At 46.1% G+C, this 15821-nt stretch overlaps 1 protein-coding gene across 4 annotated transcripts in view; it reads left to right on the top strand.

The window, feature by feature from the left end:
• Nucleotides 1-15821, top strand: part of LOC148478433 (carnitine O-palmitoyltransferase 1, liver isoform-like) — an 83093-nt gene that overhangs the window by 40167 nt on the left and 27105 nt on the right. For 3 of the 4 annotated variants that reach the window (XM_088455432.1, XM_088455433.1, XM_088455431.1), the window contains exons 8-12: nucleotides 1077-1184; nucleotides 6097-6184; nucleotides 9041-9236; nucleotides 9443-9631; nucleotides 9999-10104. In XM_088455432.1, coding sequence (XP_088311558.1) covers nucleotides 1077-1184; nucleotides 6097-6184; nucleotides 9041-9236; nucleotides 9443-9631; nucleotides 9999-10104 — 687 coding nt within the window. Of the gene's footprint in view, nucleotides 1-1076; nucleotides 1185-6096; nucleotides 6185-7097; nucleotides 7183-9040; nucleotides 9237-9442; nucleotides 9632-9998; nucleotides 10105-15821 lie in introns of all 4 variants that reach the window. The other variant, XM_088455434.1, reaches the window with a different exon arrangement.

Here is a 15821-nt window from a genome sequence, read left to right as displayed (position 1 = left end):
TGCTGTCTGCGGCTGTTGCAGCTTCCTGTTTAGACTATAGTACGGTTTCTCGAGTTTGTTCTCATTTACTGCCCTTCTATGGATTCTTGTTGGGGCTCTCTGCTACCAACGATCCGGTTTGGTCTATTTTCAGCTGAGATTACTGGTTCTGACGTTTCTCAACTGTGGTTGTTCTCTTGCCAGCCGTTCTGTTCCTTTTGACTTCCGCTGTATGTGGAAGTTTCTTGACTGTTTAGCGAGGAGTAGTGTTTGTCTCCTGTGCTCAACGACACTTGATCCTCAGCTTCTGCTGGGCCTACGGTTCTTGGCGATCCATGTTACGGTTTGGCCGAGGGGTCAGCAAGTTCTCCACGCTTCCCACCCAGGAGGTTGGCTTAGGGACGTCTCCAGTGTCCCCTAGTGGATGAAGGAGAAAACAGGATTTTGGTACTTACCGATAAATCCCTTTCTCCGATTCCACATGGGACACTGGATGCCCGCCCAGCGCTGCGTACCTGCCGTTATGTTTGGTTCCTTCTATGGTTGTGTGACTACATGGTTCCCTGCAATGGGTTCCTTTTGTTCTCCTTCACTCGGTCTTGTTCCGTTCTGTGGTCTTCTCCTTTTTCCTAATTTTTCTGTTGTCCTCCGTCTCCTCTCGGGCTCAGTTCTTAAACTGGGGCTGATGGGGCATAGAGGGGGAGGAGCCAGTCACACTTCTAAATTATTTAAAGTGCCAGGCTCTACTCTACCACCGTCTATACCCCACTGTCTTGAACTCCAGTGCCCCCTGTGGAATTGGAGAAAGGGATTTATCGGTGAGTACCAAAATCCTGTTTGTTTTATGCCGTAATAACAGTATAACTTAAGCTTGGGCGAGTGCATTAGGTGCTCAGTGATGTAGCATTTATTTATTTATATATATATATATATATCTGCATTCCACAAAATGGCTGCCTCAACTATGTGTATGGAAGGATCTACTTTAAGAGCCTGCATGTGTTCCTTGCCAAGGGCACATAGATGAAATCTGGGAATTGTTAAACATTTTATAACCTGTATATTTGTTGTCTTTTTTTTTCTCTCACATAAATCAGGACTTTTTATATGTCATACCAACCCCAATTCAGGCAGCACGTGCCGGTAACACAGTCCATGCTCTGCTCCTGTATAGACGAAAAGTCACGAGGGAGGAACTTAAACCGGTAAAAAAATTGTGTTTGTGTGTTTGTATACTTGTGTTATGAGAAATCTGCTTGTGCTACTATGGTATGTGTTTGTGCATGATATTATTCCAAATGCGTGAATGTATAACCTGACAGTTACAGAATGTAGTGTGACCTCTAAGTCTAAACCTGTAGCTGCGGTATGTAGTTTTCTCCTTTGACATGATTAGGGGGCACACAAATGATGAAGGATAAGTCCCCACAACTAGGAGGCAGGACACTAAAAAATGTGTCCGCACCCTCTCATGTCTTTTTCTCTTTCTGGACTCCCAAATATACCATTTGGAATTCGTATGTAATGCTGACGGCTCCTTAGCCGCCTGGGGAAATAGACGCCGGAAGACCGAACGGTCTACATCCCGGCAGGGGCTGGTAAGTACCCTAACCCTCCCTTAGGGGTGCCTAACCCTAACTCCCCCCCCCCCCCCTGGTGGTGCCTAACCCCCCTTCCCCTAGCCTAACCCTCCCTTAGGGGTGCCTAACCCTAACCTCCCCCTGGTGGTGCCTAACCCCCCTTCCCCTAGCCTAACCCTCCCCAAGGGGTGCCTTAACCTAACCACCCTCCCCCCATGCGGCTAACAGCTAGAAAGCCTCGATTACCTTTGTTGGAAATGCCGGCCGGCAGGATTTCGACACCTATCCTTTAGTCCCGGGTCCGGCTTCCATTGTTGGGATTCCAAGAGCCGGTAATCTAACTACATGCCTACCATTTTGGCTAGCGATAAACTGAGGGAGGCTTAGAGAATGGGAGGGTCTTCTGTGCTCAGTGCTCTGCCTCCTAGGGATGGGACATTACATCGTTGTCTCTTTGCGTGCCATCAAGAAATGGTGTTTATGTACAAAATTTCAGGAAAATAAAACATTTTAACAATGTAATTTATTCAGTGTCACAAATTGCTGAAAATTTACATCGTAGCACCATAAACAGCTACTTCACAGCGCACCTGTCTTTAGGACTTGGACAGAGCAGTTGCCGGTTAAATAATTGATCAAATCTGACACCAGCAATAATGCATTACTAATTCCAAACGTAATGATGCTATGTATACTTTATCAGTAGGTGTTTGTGGCAATGTCTGAATTATATTCTTTTTTATTTGTGCTATATTCTATAATGATAAAATTAAAAACATTTCTCCTTCAGTCCTCTGGAGGAATCAAGGTGACTTTTTCTTCTGGACATAAAACTTCCACATAGTAGCCCTATTGAAACAACCAGCAAATAACCTTTTATAGCCTAAAATGACTGAAATAGACAATTTGTAACATTTGTTCATGTGTAAGTTCTTTAGAGTAAATGGGCACTATTCACTCTCGCTACTTGATCAATACTTAGAGCAAGCTGTCACTCTCTGCTTTCTCTTTCATCCATGTATGGCTGGGTACACACTTGCACGACATCGTCACGATTTGTCGTTTACGGGTAAATCGGAGCGACAAATCAAGCATATCATGCAGTGTGTATGCCCGATTGCGTGCTCCCGCAGGTCGCATACGAAATCGTGTGATTGGCCGTACTGCACTGCTAATCGCACAATATCGCATGCGGTGTAGTGCATATTAATGAAGGACGGAATGACACATCGTTCTGTCGTCCATTAAATCTAATGTGTACAGGCTCTCTTGCATGGTCAAGGCGAAGGTATATCTGTAACAAGATGGGTATATAGCAGGGATGAGGAACCTCCTGCCCGGGGGTCGTATAAGGCCCTCGGAATCGTGGTGTGGCCCTCTGAGCTTTTTTCTGCTAGCCTCATCTGGCCAGTAGGGTGCCTAGAATGGCACAATGCAGCTAGAATCTATGCAGCAGTGCCACCTGGAGTGTCCTTAGGATTAGTTTGCACCCACTTTAGCTGCTGTCGGGATCTTCACCTCTGCCTGGCTTCCGCTGTCGGGTTTTGAACCGTGGCCTGCGGTAAATCATACTGATCATAGGTCAGACCTGAAATTGCTAAACTTCCTGTTGGTATCTAGAGCTCAGGCTGCATAAGCCACCGCAGGGGCTTAATTATGCTCGCCCCTGTAACGGCGTTGAAACACACTGGCACGCCTGCGTTTCGCCGACCACATCCCCGTCACCGCCCCCAAACAGTACTTCCTGTCACTCACTCTGCGGTGGGTCTGTGTAGTCACTGCGATTGCAGTCCCGATCGCAGTGACTGTTTTGCGCACTGCGACGCATGCGCAGAACGCAACAATCGACCGGGTGCGTGTGTTTTTGCACTTGCGATCCTTGCTGGATCAGGCTCTGAGAAACCGCATGGAATAGAACTAGTCCATTGACAACAATGATACTGGCATGTCTTGATCTGGGAAGGACACCAGTGCCTCTCAGACTTGCCGATCCTTCCCATCATTCTCAGTTTCAGGTTCTGCATTTTTAACATGAAGAAAGCTCCAAGTGTGTGCACAAAGTTAGTTTCAGTGATGGCTGAAGTTCTGAGGTCCAGGCGGGTGAATGTCATTCCTAGCTGGATGATTTGCTGATTAAGAATGGAGTCACCGATCTAGCTAAAGGAGTAGTCCCACACCTTAAGGTGCATATCCACTAGTCGATAGAGGAATGACAGTACGATTACAACATTGTAATCGTCAGTCGTTCCTCTTCCCCTGCAGTGCCTACACTGGACGATATGTCGTTCAGTGCAGGCACCCTCCCTCATCCCCGAACATACCCAATCTGTCATTATCGGCAGATTGACCAGCATGTTCAGGCGATAATTGATTTCTAAAACGACCAGCGGGAGAGCGCATCACTGGTCGTTTTCGACATTTTAATGCCCAACATGAATGATTAATGAGCGATTGAACGATGACGTTATCGTTCAATCGCTCATTTTTATCGACTAGTGTATACGCGGCATTAGAATCTCATAGTTGGGTCATCACCTACAAGAAAATCTAATTAATACCTTCCAAGGAATGGTCTACCTGTGGCTACTGTTGAACATCAATGAGCATTTGGTGGTTCTTGCCAAGGAAAGTCTCTATTAGCTTGCAGACTTGCATTTTTGCATGAATGCTGTAGAGAAGTTTGAGCAACCTTTTCAGTTTGCACGTTTACTTTTATGGGATCTCCAGATTTAACTAGTGTTCATTCCAGCACCCTGCTGTCACAACCCGTGCAGTTCCTCTTTCCTGCCTGAGGTGTCCCTCTCTGCTCTGGTGCTTCTAGCACACTCAGCTGATGTAACAAGCTGCTGAGATCCAGACCAGAGTGTACTTGATGCACCAGAGTTTCCAAAAGGAACAAGCCACAATAATAATGATCTAGGCCAGTGGTTCTCAAACTTGGTCCTCAGGACCCCACACAGGTCACTCAGCAGGTGCACAGGTGCAGTCATTACTCACCGACACATTTTAAAAGATCCACAGGTGGGTCTAATTATTTCACTTGTGATTCTGTGAGGAGACCTGGAAAACATGCACTGTTTGGGGTCCTGAGGACAGAGTTTGAGAACCTGTGATCTAGACAGTTCATCAGACTTTCTTCAAATGAGCGTGTGTTGGAGAACCTTGTTTTTTCATCTCTCATGGCAGATGCTGCCTTTGTTTATGAGACGCTTAGTGCTAAACTTGCAATGCCCAGACTCCAGCTGAGTGTGTCTGTACCCCAGTGTTCCAATTTCCTCCAATAGAGAAAAGGATTTAAAGTAAAGATAAAGATCACGTTTTCACCACAGCCAGCTATGCGGAGGATCTCGCAGTTTTTGAGAGTAGAAGCAACCATTAAGTTAGAAGGGTCATAGGAACTATTCAGCACTGTAGTTGCCGTCAACTTGCCTAAGGCTCATCAAGCGAATGAAGTCTAAAGGCTTTAAAATAAAAAGTATTAATGAATTAACTTGAAGGGTGTTCAAACTTTGGCACAAACTATTTTAATTTTCATTGTAGCAAATTTAGCAAATAAATATGAATTACACATTAAAACAAACAGATATATGAGACTGGTAATTTCCAGTGGGGGGATGTAGGGTTAGAACTGTTGCACACATTTACAATAGTGGACACAATACCACTCAGTCAGGTTTCCTAGCTAATTATTTATGTAGGGAAGTGTTACATTCGTTCCAGAAATTCACCAATTATTCAAATGAGAACTTCAGCTACAGAATAGAGTTTTACTAACCTTGGCCGAGGCGTTCTCCCAGCCTGGCAGGTCCCCTTAAGACTTTGGTGGTCCAGCACTACTCTCTACCACCACAGGGAGCAGTGGTGTGCCCTTCCAGGCCACTGCCTGGGGTAGATTTACTAAAGCTTCTAAAATAGGCAAGTGGTGGTATTGCGCATACTAACCAATCAGATTCTGTCTATCATTTTCTAGAATGCTATTTAGAAAACATAGCTAAAATCTGATTGGTGTATGGGCAACACCTCCCCTTTTTTTTATTTTTAGATGCTTTAGTAAACCTACCCCCTGTTTGATGGAGGATAGCAGTTGTGATATGGAGCGGGGGGAACCAGTAGATTTTTCAGGAAGTGACGTTTTGGGTTGAGTTCTTTGAGGAAATGTTTTGGAAACACAAGTAAAGGATTTATCAGTGTATTGTCCTCCTAAATAAAACCATCTGAATTCTATAGAATTCCAAGGGCCGTAGTCAGTTAGCGGCAGCATGCTGCTGTGCACATCACCGCTTATTACAGTATCCCAACACCGCAGATCTTCCTGCACACCCCTATGGGTTGCAAGGAAAAACCTGTGATATTTGTGGTGGGAATGCCGGTACCTTGTAGCCATCGCTGCTGATTGCAATGCCCTCCTCAGTGTGTTTTACTGTCATGATGGGATGAGTGGGTTGGAATTTCAGCCAGAAGTTCATCTCAACTCTCTCACATTGTGTTATCTCCCCCCCTCATGGCATCTCTGCGATGGTCCCCTTGCCTAATACAGAGCAGGGTTCCAGGATCCATTGTCCCGCTGTGCTCATCTCAGTGGGAGCGGACCTTTAACACCACCCGCATACCTGGAGAGGAGACAGGTAAGAGAGCGGGGTGTACTAGAATCAATCTCATCCTTGGCCTATATGGTATATGGGATCTAACAAAGATCAAAGTTTTGTTTCTCTCTCCTTCTGACTAGATTTGTCTGGGGAAACTGCTGCATTGAAGGTTTTGGGTTCCATATTTGGAGTTTTGTGAAGTTATGTTTTAGAAGTAATAATTGGCTTTTCCGAATGCGGGGCCAAATGCTTTTGAAATTATATTTAGTGCTTTCCTATTTAAATCGGCATTCGGTTTATTTCAAGCCTCATTTTCAAAAAACAAACAAACGAGTAGCTAAAGAATAAAAAAAACAAAAAACGAATAGCTAAAGAATAAAAAAAACAAAAAATGTATAGCTAAAGAATAAAAAAACTAACTAGAAAACTCCAAATATAATCTGCAAAACCTGATAACAATTAAACATAACAGCCGGAGCTCCTATGAGGGTGATGGTTCATCTGTCATATATTTGCATGTGTGAGTGCTGATATTAACATGGATATTTTATTTCTATTAATATGTTATGTTCTTCCTGTGCCGGTGGAATGTCTTTATTGATTACTGTACTATTTGCCTCCCTTTTTTCCCCCTTCTCTCTCTTTTTACTTTGTGGTTTTGTTTCTTTTGCTTTTTATTGGTTTTTATTTTTTTGTTCTGTTGTTTTTTTTTTTTTTTTTTGTTATACGTTTCCACCCTGCTATGTTCATTAACCAATCGCCCACAAATGTACACAAATCAATCCTACTTATTCTGCATTGCACCCTTTTTTTTTATTTTATTTGCACAATGCCCATTTTCAACCATTTTCGTAATTTATACTCCTTTATCCTTGGACCTTGCTGCCTTTGTCTGGCTTATCTATCCTCCTGTATTCTGTGGTGTTTGGCTATCGTTTCCCCTCTTATGCAGCTGATGATCCAAGATTGTTTGCCAATGTGCTCTGCTCAATACGAGCACATGTTTAACACGGCACGTGTCCCGGGAATAGAGACAGGTAGGAATGATCTTGTTTGTGCCAGCATCCCGGTGTGCGGCGGTGTCCCATCTCACCTGTGTAAAGTGCATTAGAGAAGCCTACAGTGAGCTCCAAATACTACTAAAAAGTAAAATCACTATAAAATGCTAATGCTTTGCCAGTGTGTGATTGGCCCAAGGCTTCTAGAAACATACACATCACTTTTAAACATGCCACACTGCTTCAATACCAGCGGTCACTTGGCCGCATCTCTTTACACACTATCTAGATTTTAAATGGTTCCTTTTGTAATATTAAACATTTGCAAACAGACCTTTTGTCCCTGGGGGCTCATAGCGGGGACTGTACATAGGGCCCGATTTAGAAATTTTTGCTAATGCAAATGCGACTGTATAATCTCATGGATGGCAGTTGCATAATGACGCCCACTGCTGCTGTCTCATCTGTCTGACGATGTGCAACAGCGTAAACATCGGTAACGGCGCACATCGGGCAGCCACGCGGCATGTAAGACAAGTCTGACCAGCTGCAAACACTGCGGCTCTCCTGACACGCGGAGAGGACTCCTGCTGTAGGAGATTTATGCACGCCCATGAAACGGGGTTTAAATGGTCCTGACACACCCGCGTTTGCCTAGCCAACACTCGTTACCTCCCCAAACGGTGACTACCTGTCACTCAGTTTGAGAATGGATCCTCTGTGCGGGCGTAATTGCAAAACAATTGCAGCGCGAGCACGGTGCGGCTGACACATGTGCAATGACCCAAAGTCGCTCGATACGCGTAAAAATCGGCATTGCGCCCAGCTCCGAATCAGGCCCATACTCAACACATAGTCATGGCATTCCTCTGTAAAACTTCTAAGTAAACATAAAAGTTTGTTACTATCCTCCCCCCTCTCGTCATATATTTTTAAGCCCTTGATCTAGTCACACCCAAATGATGACACACACACTACTGACAGGAGAAGTAAAGGAGCAGGGAGGACAGGCTGGAGTAAAGGGATTATGGGAAGGACACACACACAATGGCTCTGTTCTGCTAGTGTTACTTCTAATAACTTTCTTAAAGGCCAGTTCTACAGCGATATAATCTTACTAGAAGCGCCTCCTACTTAAAAATAAGCAGATAATTGAGTTTCTCTCTGTTTTGAGAGAAAAGACACATTGCCTGATTCAGAGTTGTATGCTGTGCAGATGTTTTCGCAGATGAGCGACAATCTGCCATCTGCGCATGTGAGTCGCACGGCGCATGGTACATTACTGTCGTGTCTCGCAGCGACTATTTATTCGCAGTGTGATTGACAGCCAGGGAGCATTTGTGGGAGGTTACGGGGAGTAGCGGCAAATGACTCAGGCGTGTCGCGACACTTTTGGGGACAAGTCGCATCTTGTGCATGCAATCCCATACGCAAGATAAAATCTCCACCATCTCAGTTCCCACAGCCATTCTGTGGGACCATAGGCTCACTCAGGACTGCTTGGATTTGCAAAGTCACCACTGGGCGGTTCAATACATCTCCCGGCGTCTGCGCCATTTGCAGCGGCAGAAATAGCGTACAACTCTGAATGAGGCCCATAGAATGGGGAAAGTGAAAATAATCCCTTGTTATAAGCATGATCTAGCACAGAGGCAGGCAACTTGTGGCGCTATAGCTGCTGTTGAACTACTCATCCCGGCATGCCCTAAAAGCAAAACTGTATCAAGGTGTGCTGGGACGTGTAGTTCCACACCATCTGGAGTGCCGCAGGTTGCCTGCCCCTGACATAGCTCGTGCAATAACATATTTGATGGCAACAGTATAGATCTGATCATAGCTGTATAATAAGGTGGAGTCTCCCCCATCACGGTTAGAACACTTCTCATTCTGTGCACAGACACGATCCAGCACTACTCAGACAGCAAGCACATTGTAGTGTACCACAAGGGACGCTTCTACAAAGTCTGGGTGTACCATGCCGGACGTTTGCTGAATCCCAAAGAACTGGAGCTTCAATTCCAGCATATACTGGATGACCTGAGCCCACCAAATCCCGGGGAAGAGAAACTGGCTGCCTTAACAGCTGGGGAGAGGTGAGAAATTCTTTTTATCTTTCCTATTTTGCTATTGCTTGAGTTTTCCTGGGTGTGTTCTGGATCTGTATATATACAGTAGACGATGGGTATATGCGATAAGAAGGCTGATCAGTCTTCGATCTCTGTATGACGTGCCCCCACCTGTATCGCGTGATTGCCCTGGATTAGAATGACGCGATTGATATTTATGATCTCTGTTGAAGGACTACCTGGGCTAAAGCGCGGAAGTCGTATTTCCGCAGCGGGAAGAACCTGCAGTGCTTGGATCTTGTGGAGAAAGCTGCTTTCTTTGTCACTTTGGATGACAGTGAGCAGGGCCTCAACACCGACGACCCAGTCAGTTCTTTGGATGCCTATGCTAAGTCACTACTACATGGGAAATGCTATGACAGGTCAGAAATGTATGCAAAATATTAGCCCATACTTTGGATAGGTCCACTATCAATCTACTCTTCCTAGGCTTCCCATTAGCATATTGTAAATCAAATTATCAAAAGACAGATTTGATTGGTCAGAATACCAAATATTGCCGTTTTGTCTGCTTGTGTATATATTTTACAAACAGTTGGATAATTGTTTTCCACTTACATTCTACATGGGGAATACTGCTATATCGTGGGGTGTAGATTGTACACAATGGGACAACTGTTTTAAAGGCATTCATTGACCATTATGGCATGTAGGATTTATGTTGTAGTTATTTATCCGGTTCTCTGTAAGGATCTGACACAATATATTTCATAACCTTGCCTCCATTAGGTGGTTTGATAAATCATTTTCACTTGTGGTGTTCACAAATGGAAAGGTTGGACTGAACGCTGAGCATTCGTGGGCAGACGCACCCATTGTTGGACACCTGTGGGAGGTAAGTGATCTACAAGGAAATAATAAGAACCACATGAATACGTATATTGCAGATGGCATTTAATTTGGTTTTAATGGCCGGATTGTAACTTTAAAGTTACTTATATATTCTTCACAGACGGAGACAAAGGTAGAATACTTGCATTGCTATTGTTTCAAAATAAAGCTACCTTTTACTTATTTTTAATTTCAATTGTTTTACTATGCTAATAGATTGGGGGGCACTGTATAGAGACTGGTTTATAGTGTGATGGGACAGGAGCTTGTGCACTTTGAATGGAACCCTAAAAGTTCACGTTCCTCCCCATGCCTCCTATGCCATCGAACCAGCAAAGTGAGTGGCTCAGCACATCTGGAATGAGTGCATGGTGCCAGGGTTTAGGGGGTCAAGTGCAAACAGACCCGCACTAGCGGAGGGTGCTAAGGGGTCTGTGCCAAAGTCTTTTGCCCTAGAGGGGGGCCCCATCAGCATCTCCTACCTGCCAGGGTATCCATATTAGGCAAGCCCACTGACACAACAGACATTGTTTTGGGAGCAGCCAGAAACAGTTCTTTGTCCTCCCCGTCCATAGTGGTAAGGTGTATTGGGGTTCTCGGCTTTCTGTGGGCGCTTTTTTTTTTTTTTTCTTTCTGGCTTGGGTCTTTTGCAGCTCCAGTCATCGTGGGACGTGCGACTGCAGTTGTCCTGTCGTCCTCTTTCCACATGTCTTCCTATGTCTGGGAAGGGAAGGGGAATATGTCCAGGCGGTATCAAGGGCTGCACTTGCCTGTGGGGACAGCCATTGAGGTGTTAGAGCCAGCTTGTTGCACAGGTCCTGAGCAGATATAAAAGTCATGCACCTAACGTCTTAGGGGGTCATTTAGTCCTTACTTCAGCCAGAAGTCAGTGTCCCAATCCCAATGGAACGGGAAGTCCTGGGACTTTACTTACACCTTTTCTTGGTTCAACCAGTTTTGTGTTTTGGGCCAGTTTGAACCTCAGGACTCGGGCATTCAATATGGAGTCTCTTTTTAAATACCAAGGAACAGGAAGAATATCTTACTTCTATGGACATAAGGACACTTATTTACATGTTCCAGCTGGGAAGGATCATACTGCCATCTCAGGTTTGCTGTAGGCGCCATTTACAGTTCAGAGCTCTTCCCTTTGGACTGATCACAGCTCTGAGGGTGTTAATCAAGATAATAGTAGTGATGCTAAATTGTTCCAAGTCTAGCTTGTCACTTCCCAGTGCCTGATATGTCTGGGCTTTTGTTCGATACCAGATCTGTCAGGGTTTTTCTGGTGGAGAACAAGAGTTTAACCATCCTGAGGCAGGTGTAAACTTTGAAGACAGTTGTCAGTTCTCCGCTGCGTTCATAAGCCACCATGAGGGAAACTGAAGCTCCGTGGCGATGATGGAAACAGCCAATATTTTTCGCTGCATGGAGGGGTATGTTCCTGATGATATTGTATGTTTTTATCCCAGTGTTGGAGAACCATGAACAACTGAACCACAAGGTTCAGATGTATGGGGTGAAGACCAGGAATTCTAGTGGATGCCATGACTGTTCCTTGGTGGTACCAATTAGTGTACCTTTTCCCACCAATTCCCATGCTAGCTCAAGTGTTCAAGAGTCAAGGTGGATGAGTTCCCCGTAATTTTTATGGCTCAAGATTGGCCAAGATGTTTATGGTACACCAACATTCTAAGCCTGGTAGCGGGACCACTATGGTACCTGTTCATGAGATGAGATTTACAAATTCAGTGTGGTTGTAGCTAAGGATGCCAGTTTCAGGCATAAGGTTTTGCGTGCAGCTCTGTCTTAGCATACCTTCCCCTAGGCCTTTGAAAGTTCCCAGATGCACCACCCACCCGCCTCTCTCCTCCCCTATTACTCTTTTTTTTATACGTAGAGTGTAGGAAGAGATGCGTCTGTCCCTGTACACGCACTTGCGCTCACCTATTTTTCTTTTTCGTATGCATAGTAAGAAAATGCATTTTTTTTTTTTTTAAATGCCAAAAATTATGCAGATGTCCGACTGCCTATATCAGCCCCTCTGTTTTAAAGTACAGCCCGCTCAGATGCTGACTCAGGTGGACTTGCATGTGTGTTACAGCCTGTAGGTCTCTGGGCTCTGCAGTTGAATGCGCCATGCATTGATGCAGATGTACTTTTTGTTTGTATACTAAAAGTCAACAGTAGTATTCTTCAGTGTCACTATTGTTCAAATAAATATAAAATTATTTTCTTGCCAACAAATGTTCTTTAGTATAATACGCATCCTCAGCCAGGGATCCACCTATTAGATACACAGTAGAGAAGGGACAGAGGGCCTTTTCTCTGGGTCTACGTTGCCTCTGCACATGCATCCATCGCAATAGCTAGTACGCACACTGCAATGCATGCGCAGAGCTAAAACATCGGCTGAGGGCGTGCGTTCTCTCCTGTGCACTTCTTGCTGAATCAGGCCCAGAGTGCAGTACTGTAGTATTTTATATATAGTAACATCCACAATGTTTCAATGTCTTTGCCTCACATTGTCAAGTTGTCTCATTCATTTGGTCACTCGGGTTCCAATATGTAGTTTGCCTATAATCTTACAACGTATGTTTCTACTTCAGGGTCCATAGGGGGTCCACAGGGTTGACCTTGGGGTATAGGTTGGGAACCAAATCCGGGCACCACGCAGTTAAAGCTTTTAGCTCCCAGGATGCACTGGGTCCACTCTCCCTATAACCCCACCCCCAAGCCAGAGGCACCCCAGTTTAAGTTGGTGCCCGGCCGGAGTCGGGTCACCGTTAGCGCAGGGGGAGCTGATTAGCAGCCCCTAAGCTTATTTTATTTTTATAGGGACAAAGTTTTTTCATGGACTTTGGACTCTTCAGAGCGGCAGCGTCGGACTGTCCATAGGACGTCTAAGCTGCCGCTCCGTCACCCCGCTGGCGCTGAGACGCCAGTACAGATCTGGGGATCTCAGCGGGACCCCAGAGTCTGTACTAGCCGGACTCTGCGGGCGCCCAGGACTGCTGCCGGATCCACGGGGAGCAGGTAAGGTCGCGGATCACCGCTTGCGGTGATCCGCGCATTTCAAATGCAGTCCTGTGCCTCCGGTCTCAGGGGACAGACCGGAGGCGCCGGCAGTGGCGGCGGGCCCCCCATACCCCGTGTGTCCACTAGACCACCAGGGACTTAACGATCGGTGCAGGGAGCCGGCGTCCCGGGAGGTTAATAGCCGGCCAGGGGAGGCAGCCTTCCCTGTTACAGCGGCTCCTCCCCTCAGCTCAGCGCGCCTTTCAGTATCCATAGTCTGGCGTCGCTGAGCTGCTTCCTCCGCGGGCCACGCTTCCTCTGAGGTCTCCAGCGGCCATTTTATCTCTGTGGTGCAGCCGAAATCTCTCAGGATGGCAGTGAGTCCAGTCCCCCTGCGTACCTCACCATCAGGTCAGTGTACACAGCGCTGTAGCCTTCCCAGACACTGAATCTGGGCAGTTGAATGCAGTGTAATAGTGCAGTATATTATATGACATGTTTATGTATATATGTATATATCTGCATTGTATGTGACTTATGCTAGTGCTGACTGTACTTTATTCTCTCACCTGTCAGTGTATATCTATCCCTTTTCTTTATCTGCCCTAATACAGCTGTACTTAGGGTGGTTCTGAGACCTCACATTTATATACTTGTTAATATTTGTGTGGTTTGTCACATACTGTTGCGTGCTGCACGTTGCCATATTTTAGATGGAACTGTGTGTTGCATACGCTGAAAATGGGTCCCTGCAGCTAATTTTTGGCATCAGTCAGGACCAGTATAGTGCTGCTTAATATTTCCGCCAAGATTGGTCAGATATGTCTGACCAGGAGATAGAGCGTTATACTGCACCCATTTTTACTATCCTGCAAGCCATGTGCTGCAGGTGTTAGTGCGGAGGATTTGACTCATAAAGGGTTCTGTATGTGGCGTCATCTGGTGCCGGCCTCTTTCACGACCCCCTTGGGCGGTTTGTTTTCTCGGGATCCTCTCAATTGCGGATCGCCGGGCGGGCCCCATTGTTGTACCTCACTTGGGGTTACTTCACCATACTGCCCTTTTCATCTCAGGGTATCTCGCAGCTTCTTGCACTCTTCCCCTGTGACACAGACTACCGCTCCCTGCAGGGGTTTTTCGCAGTATATGAATTCCCCCTGGTGCCACAATAGTCTGTCATTCCCCTTGCAGGGATTACCACAACAGCCACCCTGGGTGGATGTCGTTTTCTACGAAACGCTAATTGGCGTGGTTGACGCCCTGTGGTTACTTCCCAGTTGGCTCTGCCGTGAACTGGGTACTGTTCGGGGCTCTTTCCCTCTTACACGGGGGGAAGCCTATTTCAGGTATTATTATCCCTGCTTTAGGGCTGGTAGCAGGTCCATTCTGGTTAGAGTGAATGTTGACCTGCACCTGTATCATACACCCTCAGTATTGCGTGCCTTCGGGTTACCTGTTGCTGACTAGCGGGTGGATCGCATAGCGGGACTCTGGCTGTTGCCAGATAGGAGGTGTTACAACAGTGTTTGGCCTCCTGTCCCAAATTCCCTGAGGGTCATCACGAGCCCCTCCTGGGGGGAATGGGCGTGTTACTCGTCTGATTACAGACGTTACTACGCCTCCCATTCCTGCGTGGTCGGATTCTTCGGATCCGTAGGTGGTAACTCTGCCTGAAATCAGTATACTTGCTTTCAGGAGTTGTTACCCATCCTACCATGGCTATAGCATGGTTGGTTAATACTATTGCATATTGGGTTGATGCATTTGTAACGTTTTTTCCCCTCCAACACGTCGGGGGTTCAAATGTATTTGGTCGCTCAGGTAATATATGCAGTTGTCATAGGTGGACATGCCTATATTGGATACCAGTCTCCTAACTTTCAGAGTTCCGGCTGCGACTGTATCCTCCGTAATACCCTATGGCTGCGCTCTGAGAATGCAGAGGTGCAGATACCATCTTTAGGGTTGATATTGTTTGGTCCTGACCTTGACAAGATTGTAGTAACATTGGCAGTATTACTAACGACAAGTTTACCGTTTTCAGCTATGCACACTACAAGGCCTCAGACTAAGTCTGTTAAGTCTTTTTTGTCCTCTGGGTCAGCCTAAAGGTCTGTTTCTTCGTAGACTGTCGGCATCTACAAGGGCCGACATATCCAGTACCGAGCAGGCCTGGACTGCCAGCCGATCCTGCTTCTGAACCTACGGATATCTCTTCAGTCTGACGGGACAGGCCTACAACTGGGAGATACCGATTTTCTCAGTTCGCCCGGTATTAGTGTCAAGTTGCCGCGGCTACGTGGGTAGGAGGGTACGCCCTCTTTACAAGGGCCTTACAGATCCAGAAAGCTATGCAGTTGTTGCGGTAAGCGGAGCTAATTGGGCCATCCCCACTATCTCAGTGAGGGACTGGTTGTTCTGTTTTCTTTCTGGTGCGGTGGCTGAATGGTCCTCTTTGGCCTGTTCTCTGTCTCAATTCCCTGAACCAGTTCCTAAAGCTACCTGGGCTCAGGAGGAAATCCCTATGCTCCATCATACGATGTTTGGAACCTGGGGACTTTAGGGTATCAATGGATATACAGGACGCGTGCCTACGGGTACTTACAGAGACCTTTCCTCAGCATGGGCTGAGGTTTGCTGTATCACAGCAACACTTACAATTTTTCGGGCTCTGCCTGTTGGGACTGTCCTCAGCCCCACAGG

The sequence above is a fragment of the Taudactylus pleione genome, unplaced genomic scaffold, assembly GCF_031769625.1.
Source record: "Taudactylus pleione unplaced genomic scaffold, aTauple2 ptg000655l, whole genome shotgun sequence".
NCBI classification, from domain to species: domain Eukaryota; kingdom Metazoa; phylum Chordata; class Amphibia; order Anura; family Myobatrachidae; genus Taudactylus; species Taudactylus pleione.
The sequence above is the reverse complement of the archived record's forward strand: the minus strand, read 5'-3'. Positions and strand labels throughout refer to the sequence as shown.